This window comes from Dryobates pubescens, chromosome 36 (assembly GCF_014839835.1).
Source record: "Dryobates pubescens isolate bDryPub1 chromosome 36, bDryPub1.pri, whole genome shotgun sequence".
Lineage (NCBI taxonomy): Eukaryota > Metazoa > Chordata > Aves > Piciformes > Picidae > Dryobates > Dryobates pubescens.
Genome location: NC_071647.1, coordinates 7,993,418 through 8,012,845, shown reverse-complemented (window position 1 = coordinate 8,012,845; position 19,428 = coordinate 7,993,418). Strand labels below are relative to the sequence as shown.

The window sequence follows — 19,428 nt, the reverse complement described above, 5'->3', positions numbered from 1 at the left end:
TCGCTTCCTTTGCTCTCTCACGATCTCCCGCTCTCTCTCTCTTCCTCTCTTTGTCTCACTACTTTCCCCTCTCCTTTTCCTTCCCATTTTATCTCTGCTCTAGTCCAATCAAACCCAATTCATTAACCATTTGACATTGGTTCACTTTATTTACTCCAAGGGAATGATTTGAATCCTACCACGACCCCCCCTGCTGACCAGGGGGTACAGGATAACCAGGTTGTGACAGAGAGACAGACACTGCCAGCATCCTGCTTGCTAGCCTATGGCATGAATCCCTGCAAGCTAAGCAGACTCTGTACCAGATGAACAATGCCTTGAAGGTGCTTACTTATCTTTCGTACTCAAGAATTATACTGTGACAATGGAGTGTGACTTTGGGACACTTAGGCCCCAGGCTGCAAGGCTCATCCTGTGTTGTGTCACCCAAACCACGACAATGCCTCCAATGCCCTAAACCATGCCTATTTAAGCCACTTCTGAACCTCAGAAGGGCAATTCCATTGAGACGCTCTCATAGGTTCAGCCTGGCTTGCAGCTCCTACTGTACAGGAGCTTGTGGAGCCTCTAAGCTCTATCTGCTTGATTTAGAGAAGGACAAGAAACTCAGTCTCACCTATTATGCTTTTGTTACAGCGCTGGGCACAGAGGGATCTTTCCCAAAGCTGGGCACCAACAGAGGGTTCAGTGCAGGCCTCTAGGCCAAAAGTTCTCTATCTAAAATGCCAGCGGTGTGCTGATATTGCACAGACAGTCCCGGTGCTTCCTGTCGACGCAAAGGTTATCCAGCTAAGAGTGACACAAGGATTTCTTCCTTTCTTCAAGGTCCATCTGCCCCTTCCTGCATTCCAGCCAACCATAACAAGGGGAGTTCTTCATCAGTGTGGTCATTTCATTTAGTTGGGCATCTCCTTATCAACTCTGTTACTCTGTTAAACTTGGGGATTATTTTTTAAGAATTTTCTGCTCATCAGCTCCGAGGATTTTCTACTCAGCAGTTCCCCCTTTCTTACATCCAAGAGTAGACTCTGTTTTCTTAAAATGATTTCCTGTTTCCAGCTCATGCCTAAGTTTATCATTTTTATACTTCTGGTATGATTCCACCCCATTTTTCCAGTGCACATAACTACCTTAATCAAAACTAATATTAATACTATTGATATGATAATCATTACAATTCCTACCAACAGCTGTTTAAGCCAGAAAACGTTGGGCATCCATGAGGTTAATTCTTCTCAGAGGTTTGAAAATCCATATGACCTATCATCCTTGCTCTCCTCATGCAGTACTTTACCTTGTTCCCATATGTTTTGTACATCAGTTTTCATTTGTCCTGGCTTATCTACAGAAGGGCAACAATTGCTGTTAGTCCAGGCACAGCCCCCTCCCCTTTCAGCTGCAACCATAGCCAAACCAGCCTGGTTTGCACTGACACACCACTCGCAGCCTTGACTTCCTCCTGCAGATGCTGCACTGTGTCAGCTGCTGAGCAATGATTTCTGAATCATCTTTCCCATGCTGAGAATTCTGGAAACCGCTATCAGACTGGTGGCCCCCGTGTCCAACTCACTGAAGCTACCCCAAATAGCAGGGTCCTCATCTGGCCTTGGGGAAGTTCAGTGCATATCCAGCAGTTTGCAAAGCCAGTTCCCGACTAACATTTAAATACATATTTCCTTCCCATCCCTCAGTAGTATTAACCAACAAACAGGCCACAACTATCCATAGAGCTTGAGCTTTAGGAGTCCCTGGGATTCGAGTTTCCCTTCTCCCAGTGAAGTCTTCTTGACTCGGGTGTGGTGGATCCAGGCAGCTTCTTCCTTGATGTTAATGGCTGTGAAGGATGTCAGTAACACCTGAGATGGGCCTGTCCACTTGGGCTCCAGAGGGATTCTCTGAAAGAGGCCTGACATAGACATAGTCTCCAGGTTCCACATCATGGCCTGGTCTGTCTAACCCTCTCACATGGGTTCCAGGCACCTGTTTGGTAACAATGCTGAGGTGCTTATCAATCTGCTGAACAAACTTGTTCAACGTTGCCTCTCTGCATTGCCCTGGTTCGGAAGGGTCCAGAGTTCCTACTGCATAAGGTCTTCCAAACAGATTTCAAATGGGCTCAACCCTTCCTTCGTCCTTTGCTGAGTTTGAATTCGCAGCAGGGCACTCGGTAATGCTTGTGGCCGAGGAGGGTTTGCATCCTGTTTGATTTTTACTACCTGATTTTGGATTAAATGCTTTTACAAGTCATTCAGTTGGGCATCTCCTCATCAGCTCTGTTACTCTGCTGTCTTGTGAAACTCGGGAATTAGTTTTAAAGAATTTTCTGCTCATCAACTCCAAGGATTTTCTACTTCTCATGCTGGTCCTGTCCATGCTGTAGTCCAGAGCATCTAAACTAGCACAAGATGGCAGCAGAAGAGAGCTTCTCGCTAGGAAGTCAGAATGCCTTGCCTGTCCCCATCTGGTCCTTCCCCAAACTGAAGAAGACACCAGGTCTCCCAACCTGACAGATGTGGTCATGACAGCAGCAGGATTCCTCTGTTCCACACTTACTGATCAAGAGGAGGGTGGTTGGACAGATGTATCAAACAGTCAACATCCCATGATTGCTTCACCTGATATTCTTTTTTCCTTCAAGTTCCTCCCCTTTGCCACTGGCCACCCCTCTCATGTCAAAAGTTTCCCCTGCTTGCCCTTTCCTCACACCCAGGGTTTGCTACAGTTAAAGACTTCTTTGATATTTATGACATGGTTGTTCTGGCAATTTCTACCTTAGCTCTGCTAAGCTCCTACTCCCCATTTGCCATTAGTAGTATCCAATAACTTCCCAGGTCGCTGTTTTGTTGGCAGTGCCCTGGGTCAGGACAAGCTATGGACACCTCATAGCTCTGGCTGTCCATGATGCCTTCTAACTACCCCTGCTGTGGTCTTTTAGTGTAGGCCAGGAAAGGCCATCTGCACACAGCTCCTAACACCTGGGTTCAGATGCCTACACAGAGCTGCGAGTCAGGTGCTGAATCCAGTCACTGATGTTAGGTGGGATTAGACCCATTCCTATTTCCTAAGGCTTAAATAAGATGGGTTCCTGTAAGTGTGACATCAATGACCAAAGCCTGTAAATGCTACAGATGTGAGACCATCTCCTTCATCAGCGCACCATAAACCACCTCTGCTCCAGCTGAATCCATTGCTCACACCTGAAATCCGTTTGTTATAGCTTCCCATGTTCCCACCATGGAAATGCTGACAGATGACGTTTAGAGAACAAAAGCCATCCCGAGTCAATGCTCCTAATCATAGCCCTCGGTCAGTCACTCTGTGGCTCCTGAGCCAGGCAAGCCAAGGCCCAGCTGTCCTCTCCCTCTGCTAACCCAGCCCATCTGGCCAGCCCATCACATTCTCTTCTGCATCTGCATTCAGTTTATTGTAATCTAGTTCTGCTCATTCTGTTGGTTAAACTTTTCTTATCCTAATGCTTCCTGAACATTTCTGTCACCTGCCCATCTCCACTGAGGAGCTCTTTGCAGGTTCATGTCCTGAGGGAAATGGAGTTCAGGGGGACCAGAGTGAAAGAGATGACTCTTTTCATTACTATCCTTCATCAAAAGAAAGGCCTTGAAATGATTTTGCCATGCTGGTGAATATCCCTCCTGCCCCTATGCACAGTGAGCGCAACGACAGGTACCAAGTGCTAATTAGGGCAGAACAAGGCCTGGCAAAGAAGGCCTCTGACACTGGGTGGTGGTGACAAGAGAAGAGACTGTAAGGAGAGCTGCCCCATCCCCAGCACATGAATCCAAGCCTGTCTCTGGCCACTTGCTGCTTGACCACCAAGATGCTTTCCTCTCTCTTCCTGGTTTCCAGCAGCAAAGATGAACTGATTTCCTTCCAGAACTGCTTCATCTCCACTCTTGTTGTCACACATGATTAAAACAAAGGACAAACAAAACTGGTGCCCTGGGTTTTCCTGGAAACATCTCTGCAATGATCCCCACAAGGCTCACAGCTCTGCAGGGAGTGGCAGAAAGGCAAAGGCAGAGCTCATTTTGGCTGCCAGCTTCTTAATGAGCCCCTTGAGGAATGTGCAGCTTCCTCCCACTTGCTTTGTAGCTATGGCAAAATCTGGCAAACTACCTTGAGGAGACCACAGCCAGAAGCAGAGACGAAAGTTACTTGGAGCTTTAATGGAGCCCGGGGAGAGATGCAGGACTAGAAACGAGTTGGACAACGTGTTCCCACCAGGGCTCGTTAGAGAACAAACTAACAGACTTTGGTTACAGGCAGCACAGAAAGCCACAGACTTCTCCTGCTTCACACTGCCCTTACAGAAGTCAAACAGCAACCCTCAGGTGCCAGGGGGTCCTTTCACTCAGCAGTCTACACACAGGGCATGTGGAAAGCAAAGGTCATGAAACCACCTCTCCTAACCTGCTCCTCCAAGACTCTGGCATGTACACAGGTCCTGCTTCCCAGGCTCCAGCTGCAATGATCAGCCAGGACACAGTGACTGCAACACACACTGCTGACACCTCCATGAGCCACACCATCTGAACTCACAGCTTCATAGATTTACAAGATGCTTTGGGTTGGAAGTGACCTCAAAGGTCATCCAGTTCCAACCCCCCTGGCCATGGGCAGGGACACCTTCCACTAGCCCAGGTTGCTCAAGGCCTCATCCAGCCTGTCCTTGAGTACCTCCAGGGAGGAGACATCTGGGCAAAGTGTGTCAGTGTCTCACCACTCTCACTCTAAAGAACTTTTTCCTACTCTCCAGTCTAAATTTCCCTTCCCCAAGCTTCAATGCGCCCCCTCTTGTTCTATCACTACAAGCCCTTATAAAAAGGCCCTTTCCAGCTTTCTTGTAGCCGCCTTCCGATACTGGAAGGCCTGGAGCCTTCTCTTCTTCAGGCTGAACAGCCTCAGCTCTCAGAGGTGCTCCAGCCCTCTGATCATCTTTGTGGACTCCTCTGGACCCTCTACAACAGTTCCAGGTCCTTCTTGTTCTGGGGGCCCCAGAGCTGGAGGCAGTGCCGCAGGTGGCGTCTGAGCAGAGCAGAGCAGAGCAGAGCAGAGCAGAGCAGAGCAGAGCAGAGGGGCCAGAATCCCCTCCCTGTGCTGCTGCTCTCCCTGCTCTGGATGCAGCTCAGCACACAGATGCCTGCTAGGCTGCCAGGGACCACTGCTGGCTCCTGGGGATATTGTCACCAACTGACACCCCAAAGCCTCCTCCAGGCTGCTGTCAACACACTCCTCACCCAGCATGGAGTTGTGCTTGGGATTGGCCTGACCCAGGTGCAGGACTTCCATTCATGAGTGTTGTGAAATGCAGTGGGCCCGATCCTGGTGGTCCCACCACAACAAGCTGAAATAGAAGCTGACGGACCAGCCTGTGGAGAGGTGGCCACTGCTGCAGGTGGTCAGATGGCCCTGACCTGTGGGACAGGTGGCTATTTATGGAGAGATTTGTACCTGCTTTACTTCCCTTTCCCACAGCCTACCGATCCTCGAATCCGCCGCTTACACTCTCACTGCCACAGGTGGCTTTCAGCACCTGCTCTCCGTCTGCTCCAGACACACTGCCAGCCCCCGTCCATTCTCACACAGGTCTGAAGTTCAGCAAAGCCTTTTATCATCTACCACCCCTGGGTTCCCACACAGGTCCCTGCACATGGCCTTGTTGAACCTCCTGAGGCTGGCTCGGGCTCATCTCTCTGACCTGTTCAAGTCCCTCTGATCCCTTGGACATCTTTGTTGTCCTCCCGCAGGGCCGGTTCTCGCTTCCATTCCTTAGAGGCTCTCATTTTGTGCCCAAGAAATTCCAGGAGCACCTTTTTCACCCATGCCCATTTCCTGGCACTCTTGCCTGCCTTCTTCCTTCTTGGCATGCACTGCTCCAGGGCTTGGAGGCGATATTGCTTGAATATTGACCTTGTTTCTTGGCCCCTCTTCCCTCCAGGGTTTTATCCTAGGACATTTTGCCAATGAGATCCCTGAGGAGGATGAAGTCTTCTCTCTTGAGGCCCAGAGTAGTGAGCTTGCTTCACACCCTCTTTGACACCCCTTTGACACCTCGGGGATCTTCAGATCAACTGGTTCATGATTGCTGCAGCCAAGGCTGCCCTTAAGTTTCACATTGCTCACCAGCCCCTCCTTGCTGGAGAGGACAACATCCAGCATAGCATCTTTTATGTGGGTTCCTTTAGTACCTGGAGGAAGAAACTCAGTGCATTCCGGAAACCTCTCAGATTGGTCCCCTGCTGTGTTAGCCTTCCAACAGACATCAGGGTGGTTGAAATCTGCCGGGAGGACCAGGGCTTGTGACCGCGAAGCTGCTCCTCTCTGCCTATAGAGGGCCTGATCCACTCAGTCCTCTTGGTCAGGTGGCCTGTAGGAGATCCCCACTATGATGTCACTTCCCCTTGCCTGCCCTTTAACGCTCACCATCAGCTTTCTGTCACCTCTTCTTCTGTCCCCAGGTGGAGCTTCATGGACTCCTCTCCTGCCTGTCTTTCCTGAAGAACCTGTACCCATCTAATGCCACACTGCAGTCATGGGAGCCATCCCACCACATCTCAGTGATGCCAGTGTGGCTCCTCACCAGCCCTGTTCTCCAGACCCTTCACCAGCTTCATTGCCCTTCTCTGGATCTGCTCCAGCCCCTCAGTATTCTTGCATTGAGGGACCCAAAACCGAACCCAGTATTCAAGCCATGGCCTCACCAGTGCCCAGTACAGTGGCACAATCATTGCCCTGCTCCTTGTGGTGGTTTGACCTGGTGAGGGCCAAATGCCCACCAGAGCTGCTCTACCACTTCCCTTCTTAGATGGACAGGGGAGAGGGGAAAATACATCAAGAGGCCTGTAATGAATAGAAGCAATTTAATAATGCAAAGCCAAAGCAAAGGCTGCTCGTGGAGGCAAATCAGAGATGTTCTCTGCTGCCCATCAAGCTGCACGGTGCTTAGGTCACTCCTGGGCAGGGCTCTGTGGCTGCTCTGGAGGACAGATGCCGTCAACAAATATCCCACACTGCCTTCTGTTGCCTAGCTTTTCTGCCTGAGCTGATGTCACCTGGCATGGAATACTCCTTTGGTCAGCTTGGGTCAGCTGGCCTGGCTGTGTCCCCTCCCAAGATCTTGCCCACTCCTCAGTGTACTCTTGGGGTGGGAAAGGTTGGAAGAGCACAGCCTGGGTGCTGGGCTCAGCAGCAGCCAAAACACTGCTGTGGTATCAACACCCAGATACAGCACTGCCAAACACAGCACTAGGAAGGTGCTCTGGGGAGCATCAACTCCAGCTCAGCCAAACACAGTACACTTCTGCTGCCTACACCATTGCCGATCCAGGCCAGGATGCTGGTGGCATTCTTGGCCACCTGGGCACTCCCTGGCTCCTCTTCAGCTGCTGTAAACCAGTACCCCCAGGTCCTTTTCTGCCAGGCAACTTTCCAGCCACTCTGCCCCTAGCCTGGAGCCTTCCTGGGGTTGTTGTGACCAAAATGCACTGCCCCCAGCCCTTGGCCTTGTTGAACCTCATCCCATTCACCTCAGCTGTGGATCCAGCCTGCCCAGATCCCTCAGAAGAGCCTTCCTACCCTCCAGCAGATCAACACTGCAACCCAGTTTAATGTCATCTGCAAACCTATTGCAGGTGCCTCAGTGCCCTCACTGATAATGTTAAACATCCCTGGACCCAGTTCTGAGCCATGGGGAGCATCACATGTGACCAGATGCCTACTGGATTTCACTCCATTCCCCGCCACTCTCTGGGCCTATCCAGACAGGTTTTACCCCAGCAAAGCCTCCACCCATCGAAGCCATGAGCAGCCAGTACCTCCAGGAGGATTCTGTGGGAAACGGTGTCAAAGACTTCACTAAAGTGCAGATGAAAACACCCACAGCCTGCCCCTCACCTACTAAGCAGGTCACCTTGTGTAGAAGGAGATCAGGTTCATTAAGCAGGAACTTCATTAAGTTTAGGAATGTGAACTACTTCTGCAGCTTAAGTGAGATTGTTTCAGCATCAAGGGGTCCCTTTTCAGCTGCCACCATGCTAAATCATTCCATGTGCTAGGGCCTCTTTTTCTGCTGCCACAGCCTGGCCACGTCCATCCTACCGAATTCTCCTTGCCACCAAGATGGAGATGTTCCCCCAAACTGCCTGCTGGCTGTAGAGTTTGGCTCATGCTCAACAGGAGGTGACCATCCCCCTGTGCTCAGCACTGGGGAGGCCACACCTCAAGTGCTGTGTTCAGCTCTGGGCCGCTCACTCCAGGAAGGACACTGAGGGGCTGGAGACTGTCCAGAGCAGGGCAGTGAGGCTGGAGAAGGGCCTGGAGCCCCTGGGCTGTGAGGAGCAGCTAAGGGAGCTGGGGGTGTTCAGACTGGAGAAGAGGAGGCTGAGGGAGACCTCCTTGCTCTCTCCAGCTCCCTGAAGGGAGGTTGCAGTGAGGAGGGGACAGCCTCTGCTCCTTGGTAGCAAGGGACAGGAGCAGAAGCAGTGGTTCCAAGCTGCAGCAGGGGAGGCTCAGGCTGGATCTCAGGAAATCTTTCTTCACTGGAAGGGCTCTCAGACATTGGAACAGGCTGCCCAGGGCAGTGCTGGAATCACCGTTCCTGGAGGTGTTCAAGCAGTGTCTGGACCTGGTGCTTAGGGACATGGCAGCCTGTACCAGAACAAGAGGACACAGTCTCAGGCTGCACCAGGGGAGGTTTAGGTTGGATGTTAGGAAGAAGTTCTACACAGAGAGAGTGATTGCCCATTGGAATGGGCTGCCTGGGGAGGTGGTGGAGTCGCCAACATTGGAGGTTTTCAGGAGAGGACTTGATGGGGTGCTTGGTGCCATGGGTTAGTTGTTTAGGTGGTGTTGTATTGGTTGATGGGTTGGACGTGATGATCTTGAAGGTCTCTTCCAACCTGGTTTATTCTATGTATTCGATGGTTTGCTGTTGACCCTTCAGTGCTGGGTGGGAGCTTGGCCTGGTTGATCTTGAAGGTCTCTTCCAACCAGATACATTCCATGAAAAGCTCGTTAGAGAACAACCTAATAGACTTTGGTCTGGTGGGAGATGTGATGGTGGGAGGCTGTCTAGGGTGCAGTGATCATGAGCTAGTGGAGTTTTCAATATGCAGGGAGATAGGGAGGAGCACCAACAGAATCTTCACCTTGGACTGCCAGAGGGCAAACTTCAGCTTGTTCAAGCATCTTATTCGGAAAGTGCCCTGGGCAGCAGCCCTTAAGAACCAAGGGGTCCAGGATGTTTGGAGCTACTTCAAACAGGAGCTCTTGAAGGCACAGGAACAGGGGAACATGAGCCGAGGGGAAGGCTCTGGGCCTGGGTGAGCAAGAAGCTCCTGGAGGAATTAAGGGGAAAAAAGAGGCTGTATCACCTTTGGAAGGAGGGGAAGGCCTCTCCTGATACATTTAAGGATGTTGTTATAACATATAGGAGAAAAATTAGAGAGGCAAAGTCCCAGCTGGAACTCAAGCCGAACACTGCTGTGAAAGATAATAAAAAGCATGTTTATAAATACATTAATGCTAAAAAGAGGGCAAGAAGAAGCTGCACTCCTCATTGGGCCTGGAGGGGAACACTGTGACTGAAGATGAGGAAAAGGCTGAGGTCCTGAACACCTTCTTTGCCTCAATGTTTAACAGCAAGGCAGGAGTTCAGGACGAGTGGCCTCCTGAGCTGGGTGATGGGGTCGAGGAGCAGTGCAATGCCCTGGAAATCCATGAGGAATTAGTTGGGGACCTGCTGAGTCACTTGGATCCCCACAAGTCCGTGGGACCGGATGGGATCCATCCTATGGTGCTGAGAGAGCTGGCAGATGAGCTGCCAAGCTGCTCTCCATCATTTTCCACCAGTCCTGGCTCACTGGAGAGGTCCCAGATGATTGGAAACTGGCCAGTGTGGTCCCCATCCACAGGTAGGGTCGGATGGAGGAACCTGGAAACTTCAGGCCTGGCAGCCTGACCTCAGTGCCAGGGAAAGCGATGGAGCAGATTATCCTGGCAGCAATAACTGCGCACCTGAAGGACAGCCTAGGGCTCAGGTCCAGCCTAAATTTCCCCTGATGCAGCTTGAGACTGTGTCCTCTTGTTCTGGTGCTGGTTGCTAGAGAGAAGAGACCAGCCCCTTCCTGGCTACAACCACCTTTCAGGGAGTTGTAGAGGGCAATGAGGTCACCCCTGAGCCTCCTCTTCTCCAGGCGAAACAATCCCAGCTCCCTCAGCCTCTCCTCATAGGGCTGTGCTCAAGGCCTCTCACCAGCCTGACACGTTCAAGTGTCTCAATGTCCTTCCTAAACTAAGGGGCCCAGAACTGGACACAGGACTCAAGGTGTGGCCTAACCAATGCAGAGTACAGGGGCACAATGACCTCCCTGCTCCTGCTGACCACACTATTCCTAATGCAGGCCAGGATGCCATTGGCCCTCTTGACCACCTGGGCACACTGCTGGCTCATGTTTAGGCAGCTGTCAATCAGCACCCCCAGGTCCCTCTCTGTTTGGCAGCTCTCAGCCACTCTTATCCCAGGTGCTGCGCAAGCCTACCAGGGGTAAGGCTCTGCTTGACCTCCTCTTCACCAATAGGGAAGGGCTGGTGTGGTGGTTTAGGCTGGGTGCTGGCCCAGACTCCACTGCACAGGCCACACCTGGGAGGTCCCAAGGGGTGGGCCCAGTCCAGGGGGTGGTCACAGGGAACCAGGTATTCCATTCCCATAATGCCCTGCTCCCCTATAAAATGTCCATGCGGGGTCTTCACTTCCTCTTTTGTCCCCTGCTGCTGCCTAGGTAAAATGGCTGAGCTGCCTCCCTTGGGCCTGCCCAGGCCCAAGGCTGGGTTGGGGAGTGAGGAGGAAAGAGCCCTGGGGGGGGGGGGGAGGTGGTAGTTTGGTGTACCGCCAGGTGGGGATGGGATGTTCTTGGGTATGTTCTGGGATCTCTCTCTTTTGTCACGGTGCTTGTGGGTCTCTGTAAAACTTTCATTGTTGTTTTTTATTGTTTTCCTATTTAAACTTTCCATCACTTCTGCAATCTGTTTGTCTGAGTCCTTATTTCTGCCTGTGGTGGGGAGGGGATCTGCCCCAACCCAGCTAGTGGGCGATGTGGTGGTTGGAGGGCATTTAGGGGCCAGTGACCACGAGATAATTGAATTTTCAGTATTTGGTCAAGCTAAGAGGGGCAGCAAGAAGAACTCCACTCTGGACTGCTGGAGGGCAGACTTCAAGTTACTCAAGGAACTAACTCAGAAGGTTCCTTGGGAAACAGCCCTGAAAAACAAAGGGGTCCAGGGAGGCTGCAGCTGCTTCCAGGAAGAACTCTTGAAGGCTCAGAGCAGGCTGTGCCAATGTGCTGGAGATGAGCCCCAGGGCAGACAGCCTGGATGGGCAAAGAGCTTCTGAAGGAGCTAAGGGGAAAAAAGAGGGTGTACCATCTTTGGAAGAAAAGGGAGGCAACCCATGGAATGTTTAAGGATGTTGCCAGGTCCTGTAGGAAGAAAATTAGGGAGGCAAAAGCACATTTAGAGCTTGGACTGGCCTCTGCTGTGAGGGACAACAAGAAATCCTTCTACAAATATATTAATAGCAAGAGGAGGGCAAGGACAACCTCCACTCCTTGGGGGACACGGAGGGGAATGTAGTAACAAAAGATGAGGAAAAAGCAGAGGTACTTTGCCTCAATTTTTAATAGCAGGATAGGTTGTCTGCAGGACAAGTGGCCTCCTGAGCTGGCAGATGGAGTCAGGGAGCAGCATAGTTCCCCTGTGATCGAGGAGGAGGTAGTTAGAGATCTCCTCAGCTGCTTGGATCACCACAAGTCCATGGGACTGGATGGGATCCATCCTAGGGTGCTGAGAGAGCTGGCAGATGAGCTGCCAAGCTCTCCATCATTTTCACAAGTCCTGGCTCACTGGAGAGGTCCCAGAAGACTGGAAGCTGGCCAACGTGGTGCCCATCCACAAGAAGGGCCGGTTGGATGAGCCAGGGAATTCCAGACCTGTCAGCCTGACCTCAGTGCCAGGCAAGGTTATGGAACTGGTCATCTTGAGTGCAGTCACACAGCACTTACAGGATGGCCAAGGGATCAGATCCAGCCAGCATGGATTTAGGAAGGGCAGGTCCTGCCTGACCAACCTGATCTCCTTCTATGATCAGGTGACTGCCTGGTGGATGTGGGGCAGGCTGTGGATGTAGTCTGCCTGGACTTCAGCAAGGCCTTTGACACCATCCCCCACAGCAAACTCCTGTCCAAGCTGTCAGCCCATGGCTTGGACAGCAGCACTCTGAGCTGGGTTAGGAACTGGCTGGAGGGCTGAGCCCAGAGAGTGGTGGTGAATGGTGCCACATCCAGCTGGCAGCCAGGCACCAGTGGTGTCCCCCAGGGATCAGTACTGGGCCCCATGCTCTTTAACATCTTTATTGATGATCTGGTTGAGGCCATTGAGTCCATCATCAGCAAATTTGCTGACGACACCAAGCTGGGGGCAGGAGTTGATCTGCTGGAGGGTAGAGAGGCTCTGCAGAGGGACCTCGACAGGCTGCACAGATGGGCAGAGTCCAACGGCATGAGATTGAACACATCCAAGTGCCAGGTTCTACACATTGGCCACAGCAACCCCATGCTGTGCTACAGGCTGGGGTCAGAGTGGCTGGAGAGCTGCCAGGCAGAGAGAGACTTGGGGGTACTGGTCGATGGTAGGATGAACATGAGGCTGCAGTGTGCCCAGGCAGCCAAGAGGGCCAATGGCATCCTGGCCTGCATCAGGAACAGTGTGGCCAGCAGGAGCAGGGAGGTCATTCTGCCCCTGTACACTGCACTGGTTAGGCCGCACCTCGAGTACTGTGTCCAGTTCTGGGCTCCTCAGTTTAGGAAGGAGGTTGACTTGCTGGAAGGTGTCCAGAGAAGGGCAACAAAGCTGGGGAGGGGTCTGGAGCATAGCCCTGTGAGGAGAGGCTGAGGGAGCTGGGGTTGCTTAGCCTGGAGAAGAGGAGGCTCAGGGGAGACCTTCTTGCTGTGTACAACTCCCTGAAGGGAAGTTGTAGCCAGGTGGGGCTTGGTCTCTTCTCCCAGGCAACCAGTACCAGAACAAGAGGACACAGTCTCAGGCTGTGCCAGGGGAGGTTTAGGCTGGAGGTTAGCTGGAAGTTCTACACAGAGAGTGATTGCCCATTGGAATGGGCTGCCTGGGGAGGTGGTGGAGTCACCATCCCTGGAGGTGTTCAGGAGGAGACTTGATAGGGTGCTTGGTTGCATGGTTTAGTTGATTAGGTGTTGTTGGATGATAGGTTGGATGTGATGATCTTGAAGGTCTCTTCCAACCTGGTCTATTCTATTCTAGTCTACTCTATTCTAATGTGAGGGAATGCAAAAGACAGAATGAGACAAGAGGCAATGGGCACAAACCGAAACACAGGAGCTTCCCTCTGATCATGAGGAACATGCTCCTCAGCATGAAATTCCCTCAGTATGGCTGGCACAAGGTCTTTGTCAGGTGCTTTGCTCAGCTTAGTTTGATCTCCTTGGTCACTGCCTTTAGGATCACTGTCTGTCATAGCCATGTTTCCCCTCACCCCTTCACTTCTGGAGCTCACTGAGAGAATTGGTTCCCTATGTGGTGCTACCTCCCATGAAGAATCCAGACTTTACAGCACGAGAAGTGAAGAGGTGACACAAGGATATTGATACTCTAGGAGCTTTGTCCCCTAAACAGAAGTTTTGGTTGCATCTACAACTTGATGTTGAGGTTGTGTAGTGCTGAATTGAGAAGTGCAGGGCCACTAGAAGGAAGCATCTACATCAGGTGGTTAGATACAGTACAGGAAAAACCAGAGCCCTTTTGGATAATCTGATGGGGGACAGCTAAAAGGGTGCTCTGTGCCTAAGGCCCAGCTGAGTCCCCCCTCTGCTGACTGCGCTGAGTACAGCTCAACACATCCACAGCATCTGCAGAGGACTGCCACATGCACTGACTAGAGATTTGAGGTGAGCAAACTTCAGCTCCCTCAGAGCTCCATTGAGAGGGATTCTGTGGGAAGCTTCCATGGAGGACAAAGGAGCTTGAAAGTTTTTCAAGAATCCTCTTCTGGTATCACAGAGTTGCAGAATACATCTGGCTGGAAGAGACCTCTAGTCCAACCCTCAACCCAGCCCTGAAGGTTTGACACTAAACCATATCCTTAAGCACCACCTCCACAGGCTGCTTGAGCACCCCCAGGGATGGTGACTCCAGCACTGCCCTGGGCAGCCTCTTCCAATGTCTGAGAACCCTTCCAGGGCAGAAATATCTCCTAGCATCCAGCCTGAGCCTCCCATAGCACAATGTGGAACCATTTCTTCTGCTCCTGTCTCTTGCCACCAAGGAGAAGAGGCTGCCCTCTCCTTGCTCCAACCTCCTTTCAGGGGGTTGTAGAGAGCAGTAAGATCACTTTGGATCTTCTACAGGATATGAGATTTACACAAATGTCTAAAGCCAGGCAGCCTTTTGGATACACAGTTGGAAGCCACACAACACACCACAAACCATCTGAAAAGGTGCTAAGGAGACACTCAGTTCCCTCAACAGATGTCTGTTGTCAGCAGGTGCTGGGGCATATCTTACTCAGCCTTCAGCTGTAGGTATCCCTTATGTTCTGGATTACATATGTAAGCCTCAGAGAATTCTTTTGGCTACCCCAGGGTAGATGTTTGTCTTCAGGCAGCCAACTTACACACTGCTTTATTTTGGTTATGCTCATGGATTGCTCCTTCAATATCTAAAAGAGATCAACTGAGCCACGTGAGCCATGTTTTTCTCCTCACCAGCTCCAAGGGGAATCTTGGGCTGCCTAGCTGCAGTGAAGGTTGTTTTGGAGGCACTTTGCTCAGATGAGTCCTGGTCCCCAGGGAAAAAATGCTTTGCAAAGACTACCCTAAGTCTTATGAGGTTTGTTGTAATATAGATGTTCGATTCACCCCGAGCACAGCTCATAGGGCAAGATGTAAACAGGTGAAGGCCTTTATTAAGTTGCACAGCAAGGTTCTCTAGCCTGTCAGAAGGCACAGCTGTCACCTCTCAATTGGCTTTTTCTACTGGCATGCCTGTGATTAAGGCATACAATAGGTTAAAAGAGCAAAACAATATTTTAACACATCCAAGCAGACTGTGCCCAGCTTCTCTCCTTCAGTTACGAGGTGTTTCCACTCTTCTCCAAGCTACAGACCAAACATGGCCTTCTCTACTTCGAACAAAGGCAAATCTCCCCCTGCAGAGGTTCAATTGCCAGTCCCAAGCACATACTGTGGCAAAGTGGAAATTTTGACATCTTTACAAATGCCATCCTTGGAGAATCAGCAGAGGTCCTGTTGGTGGAAAGAGTGACTTCGCCGCTGCACTTTGCAGAGTCCTGGCTTGCAATGGGTCATGAAATATGTGAGGGTAGCTGCCTCGGAAACCCACTCTCCTTAAGCTTCTAAAGAAAACTGCTGCAGCAAAAGCCTTTAAACAGTGATGTTAGACAGGATGGCTCAGCCTGTCCTGCAGGGAACTCCCACAAAAGGCCAAAGAAATCACCAGTTTGTGTAAATTTCCCTTTGTTGATTCTTCAAGACCTCTGGGGTGACAGATTGTGGCTTGGGCATCTGAACCACAGACACAAAATATGAAAGGAATGTTAAAATCTCAGGCAATTTGTAGTGACCAACCTGAGAAGGTGAGTGTCCTGAGGAGAACTGTGCAAGGGAAATGCGAAGCATTCCTGCCCATGGCAGGAAGGTTGGAGTGCATGATGTCTAAGGTCCCTTACAACCTAAGCCATTCTGTGATGATTGAAGACAGTTCTCTTTCTTCAGCCATCTTTGCATCCCAAGGTATTAATGCAGAATTGACTCCGTGGCTGTGGTTCAGCTGCTCACGTGCTGGTACGCACAAAGCAGGTGCTCTCCCCTGTGGTGGTTGAGTTAATGTTGAGATGCTCACTGTTGTGCACCAATTCACTCCTCCTGCTGCTATTTCCTTCACAGCCTGTGCACCAATGTCCACCAGAGTATTTCCAACCTACAGGAACCTCAGAGGATAGAAGAGAGCTTTAAAATGAACTTTTCTAACTTGACCAAAAGCATCTTTCAGCCTGTTGTGCAGTGTCCCAACAGCCTCACCCAGGCAGTCCTCAAGTCAAGCTAGATGATTATCTCAGGTTGATAACTGCAGTGTGTATGCCTGGATGAGATGAAAATACCTTCCCACCTTCCAAGGCGCTCTTAATTGTGTCCCTTGATGGCATCAAAAAGGTTGTATCTGCTTCCTTACAAAACCATCTTATAGGAGGACTTTGGTTGAGGCATCTCCATAGACCTTGTGCTTACATTTTCCATCAATGTCGAGTCTAGGAGAGAAAATGTGTGGAGTAAGTTCATGTTAATGGCTGGCAACAGCTGAGACAACAATGACAAACACGTATGAGTATGACTTGTCTAAAACATAACCAATTCAGAGTTACTAGCCTGTCATTTCATTTTTTTCCAGTGTGCCACATTCTGGCTATGCAGTTAGCTGTGTCACTGAGACAGCTGAAGTCATGCTGGTGTGGTTACTCTAAAGCAGAGACCAAATTGCTCCCTCTGAATCAGATTCATTCCTCTGACCTGCCCTTAACTGCACAAAAAAAAGTTACTCTCTAAATCTCAATTATTCACCTAAGAATCAACTGTCCTCAAAGACTCTTAAGTGAAATGGGTGACTGCTCAGAGGAGAGGGACTGCAATCAGCTGCTCTGGGCAATCACAGAATGGCTTAGGTTGGATGGGACCTCAGAGATCATCCACTTCAACCTCCCCACCATAGACAGGGACACCTCTCAACTAAACTCAGTTGTTCAAGGTCTCATCCAAACTGGCCTTGAACACCCCCAGGCAGCAGGCAGCCACAGCCTCCCTGGGCAGCCTGTGCCAGAGTCTCACCACCCTCACACTGAAGAACTTCTTCCTCAGCTCCAGTCTGACCCTGCTCTGCCTCAGTTTCAAACCATTGCTCCTTCTCCTGTCTCTAGACATCCTTATGAAAAACCCTTCTGTAGCCTTCCTGCAGGATCCCTTCAGGTACTGGCAGGCAGCTCTAAGGTCCCCCTGGAGTGTTCTCCAGGCTCCCCCAGCTCCCTCAGCTTGGCCTCACAGCAGAGCTGCTCCAGGCCTTGGATCATCTTTGTGCCCTCTCTGGACACACTCCACCAGCTCTGTGTCCTTCTTATGCTGGGGACACCAGAACTGGAGGCAGTATTTGAGGTGGAGCCTCACCAGAGCAGAGTAAAAGAGAATAATTAGATGCTGAAATCAGAACTAGTGGGCCAGGTAAGCAGAGAGATGACCTTTTCTCCTCCCTTTAGGGCAGCTCAGGCAGGTGAGATCAGCTAACTGGACAGTGAAAAGTCTGGGGTAAGTAACCAGGCTCTGAGTGCTGAAAATGTAAAGAGGAGAATCTTCCTTCAAATACCATAAATTATTTTCTTTCATTGTCTTCCAGAGCAAGAAAATGGACAGAACATTCTGACCTTCAGGACATTTTCACATTTCTTGACTACTTTCCACAGAGCATCCTTCACCTCTCTGTTTCTCAGACTGTAGATGAGGGGGTTGAGCAGGGGAGTCACAACAGTGTAGAAAACAGAGAAGACTTTATTCAGTGCTCTCAGAGTCCTGGTTCTTGGCAGGATGTAAACAGTTATTAAGCTTCCATAAAAAACAGTAATAACAATCAGGTGGGAAAAGCAGGTGGAAAAAGCCTTTTGTGTCCCAGTGGTAGAAGACATTCTCAGGACAGTGGTGATGACACAGGTGTAGGACACCAGGGTCAGTAGGAAAGGGGGTAGTGCACATAGTGATGAGAGGATGGACACCACCATCTCAGTCAGGCTGGTGTCACAGCAGGAGAGTTTGATCAATGGAGTGAAATCACAAAAGAAATGGTTGATAAACCTGGGACCACAGAAGGAATGTTGTAAAATCAGGAAGCAGCTGATGGCCATAACCAGCAAGCCACTCATCCAAGACCAAGCCACAAGCTGCAGACAGAATCTGCTGCTCATGGCAGCTCTGTAGTGAAGAGGTTTGCAGACTGCCAAATACCGATCATAGGACATCGCCGATAAAAGAAAACTCTCAGTGACTGCTAGAGAACCAAAGAAGTAAAGCTGTGTGATGCAGCTGCCAATAGAAATGCTCTTGTCCCCACTCAGAAAGCTGGACAACATCCTGGGCAGGATGGTAGAGCTGTAGCAGATCTCCAAGCAGGACAAGTTGCACAGGAAGAAGTACATGGGCGTGTGAAGGTGCTGGTCAGCCACCACCAGCACTAAAATGAGGCTGTTGCCAATCACAGTCATGACATAGATCGTGAAGAACAGGAAGAAGAGAAGAGATTGTACTTCTGGGATACTTCCAAATTCCAGGAGCATAAATGTCGAGACAACGGTTTCGTTTCTGCAGTCCCCATCTGCCATGTACCCAGCTGAGACAGAACCCATCCCGACCTGGAACAGAGCATCAAACACCACATTGAATTATTGGCCTACGACCATTGAGTGATTACAGCAGGAAGATGCTCTTGCTACCATTGTGTGGTTGTGCTGCTAACTTTCTTTCTGAACATCCTGCATACCATAATAGATGAGAGGTTATAACTGTGATTTATTTTGTCTTATGCACGCTTTTCACAGCATTTGTTTCCTTGGGTTTGGAAAGCACAACACAGAACTGCAGAGGCGGTTTGGATCACCTGCACCAGACCAATACACCTGTGGAGAACTGTACGATTTCTAATACCTGGACAGACTGCTGAGTGTCTGTGGCTACTGAACTTGGTAAAGACCAGAAATCCCCAGGAAAAGCTCAGGAAGATATTGACTGCTTGCCTTACCTCAGCTGGCAATGCTTGTTGAAACCTGCAGGGTCAGGAAGTGCGGCTCCATATCCAGCCAACAGAAACAAGCTCTGATGTAGGAACCTCCAGTCAGAAGAAAGGAACAGGGTCGCTCTTGGGCAGGTGACCCTTCCATCACCCAAGATGACAGACAGCATACCAAGGAAATATGACAGATTGTGCAGCAAATGATGAGAAGTCTTCTTTATTTTAGTTAGGAAAACCTCAATTTCTCTTCTGTCTCTCTCCCACCCCCTCCTCTCCTCTCCAGTCTTGTGGTGTGGTTTTTAGGGCTTAGTAGGGGTTTGTAGTTTGGTTTTCTTTTGAGGGTTTCCTTGCATCTGCTTTTGTGTGTGTTTTGCTTTCTGTTAAAGCCTTCCTCCAGAAGCTAAAAGAACACAGGGCTGAGAAATGAGGAAGTGCTGTGCCAGTGACCTGGTGGTACTTTGTTAAATTGGAGATTGTTGCACACACAACTGACCTCAGTGCAGACACAATCTGGGCACAGAATTCTGTGCAGTGTTCTGAGTGCAC

The 19,428-nt window shown here is 50.4% G+C and overlaps 1 protein-coding gene across 1 annotated transcript; it reads right to left on the bottom strand.

The window, feature by feature from the left end:
• Positions 1-1,718: 1,718 nt before the first annotated feature.
• LOC104299630 (olfactory receptor 2AP1) lies at positions 1,719-18,475 on the bottom strand. Its single transcript, XM_054176879.1, has 2 exons — positions 17,528-18,475; positions 1,719-1,895 (listed from the first exon to the last, which is right to left on the bottom strand). The coding sequence occupies exons 1-2, from the start codon at positions 18,473-18,475 to the stop codon at positions 1,719-1,721; spliced, it is 1,125 nt and encodes a 374-aa protein (XP_054032854.1).
• Between the last annotated feature and the right edge of the window lie 953 nt (positions 18,476-19,428).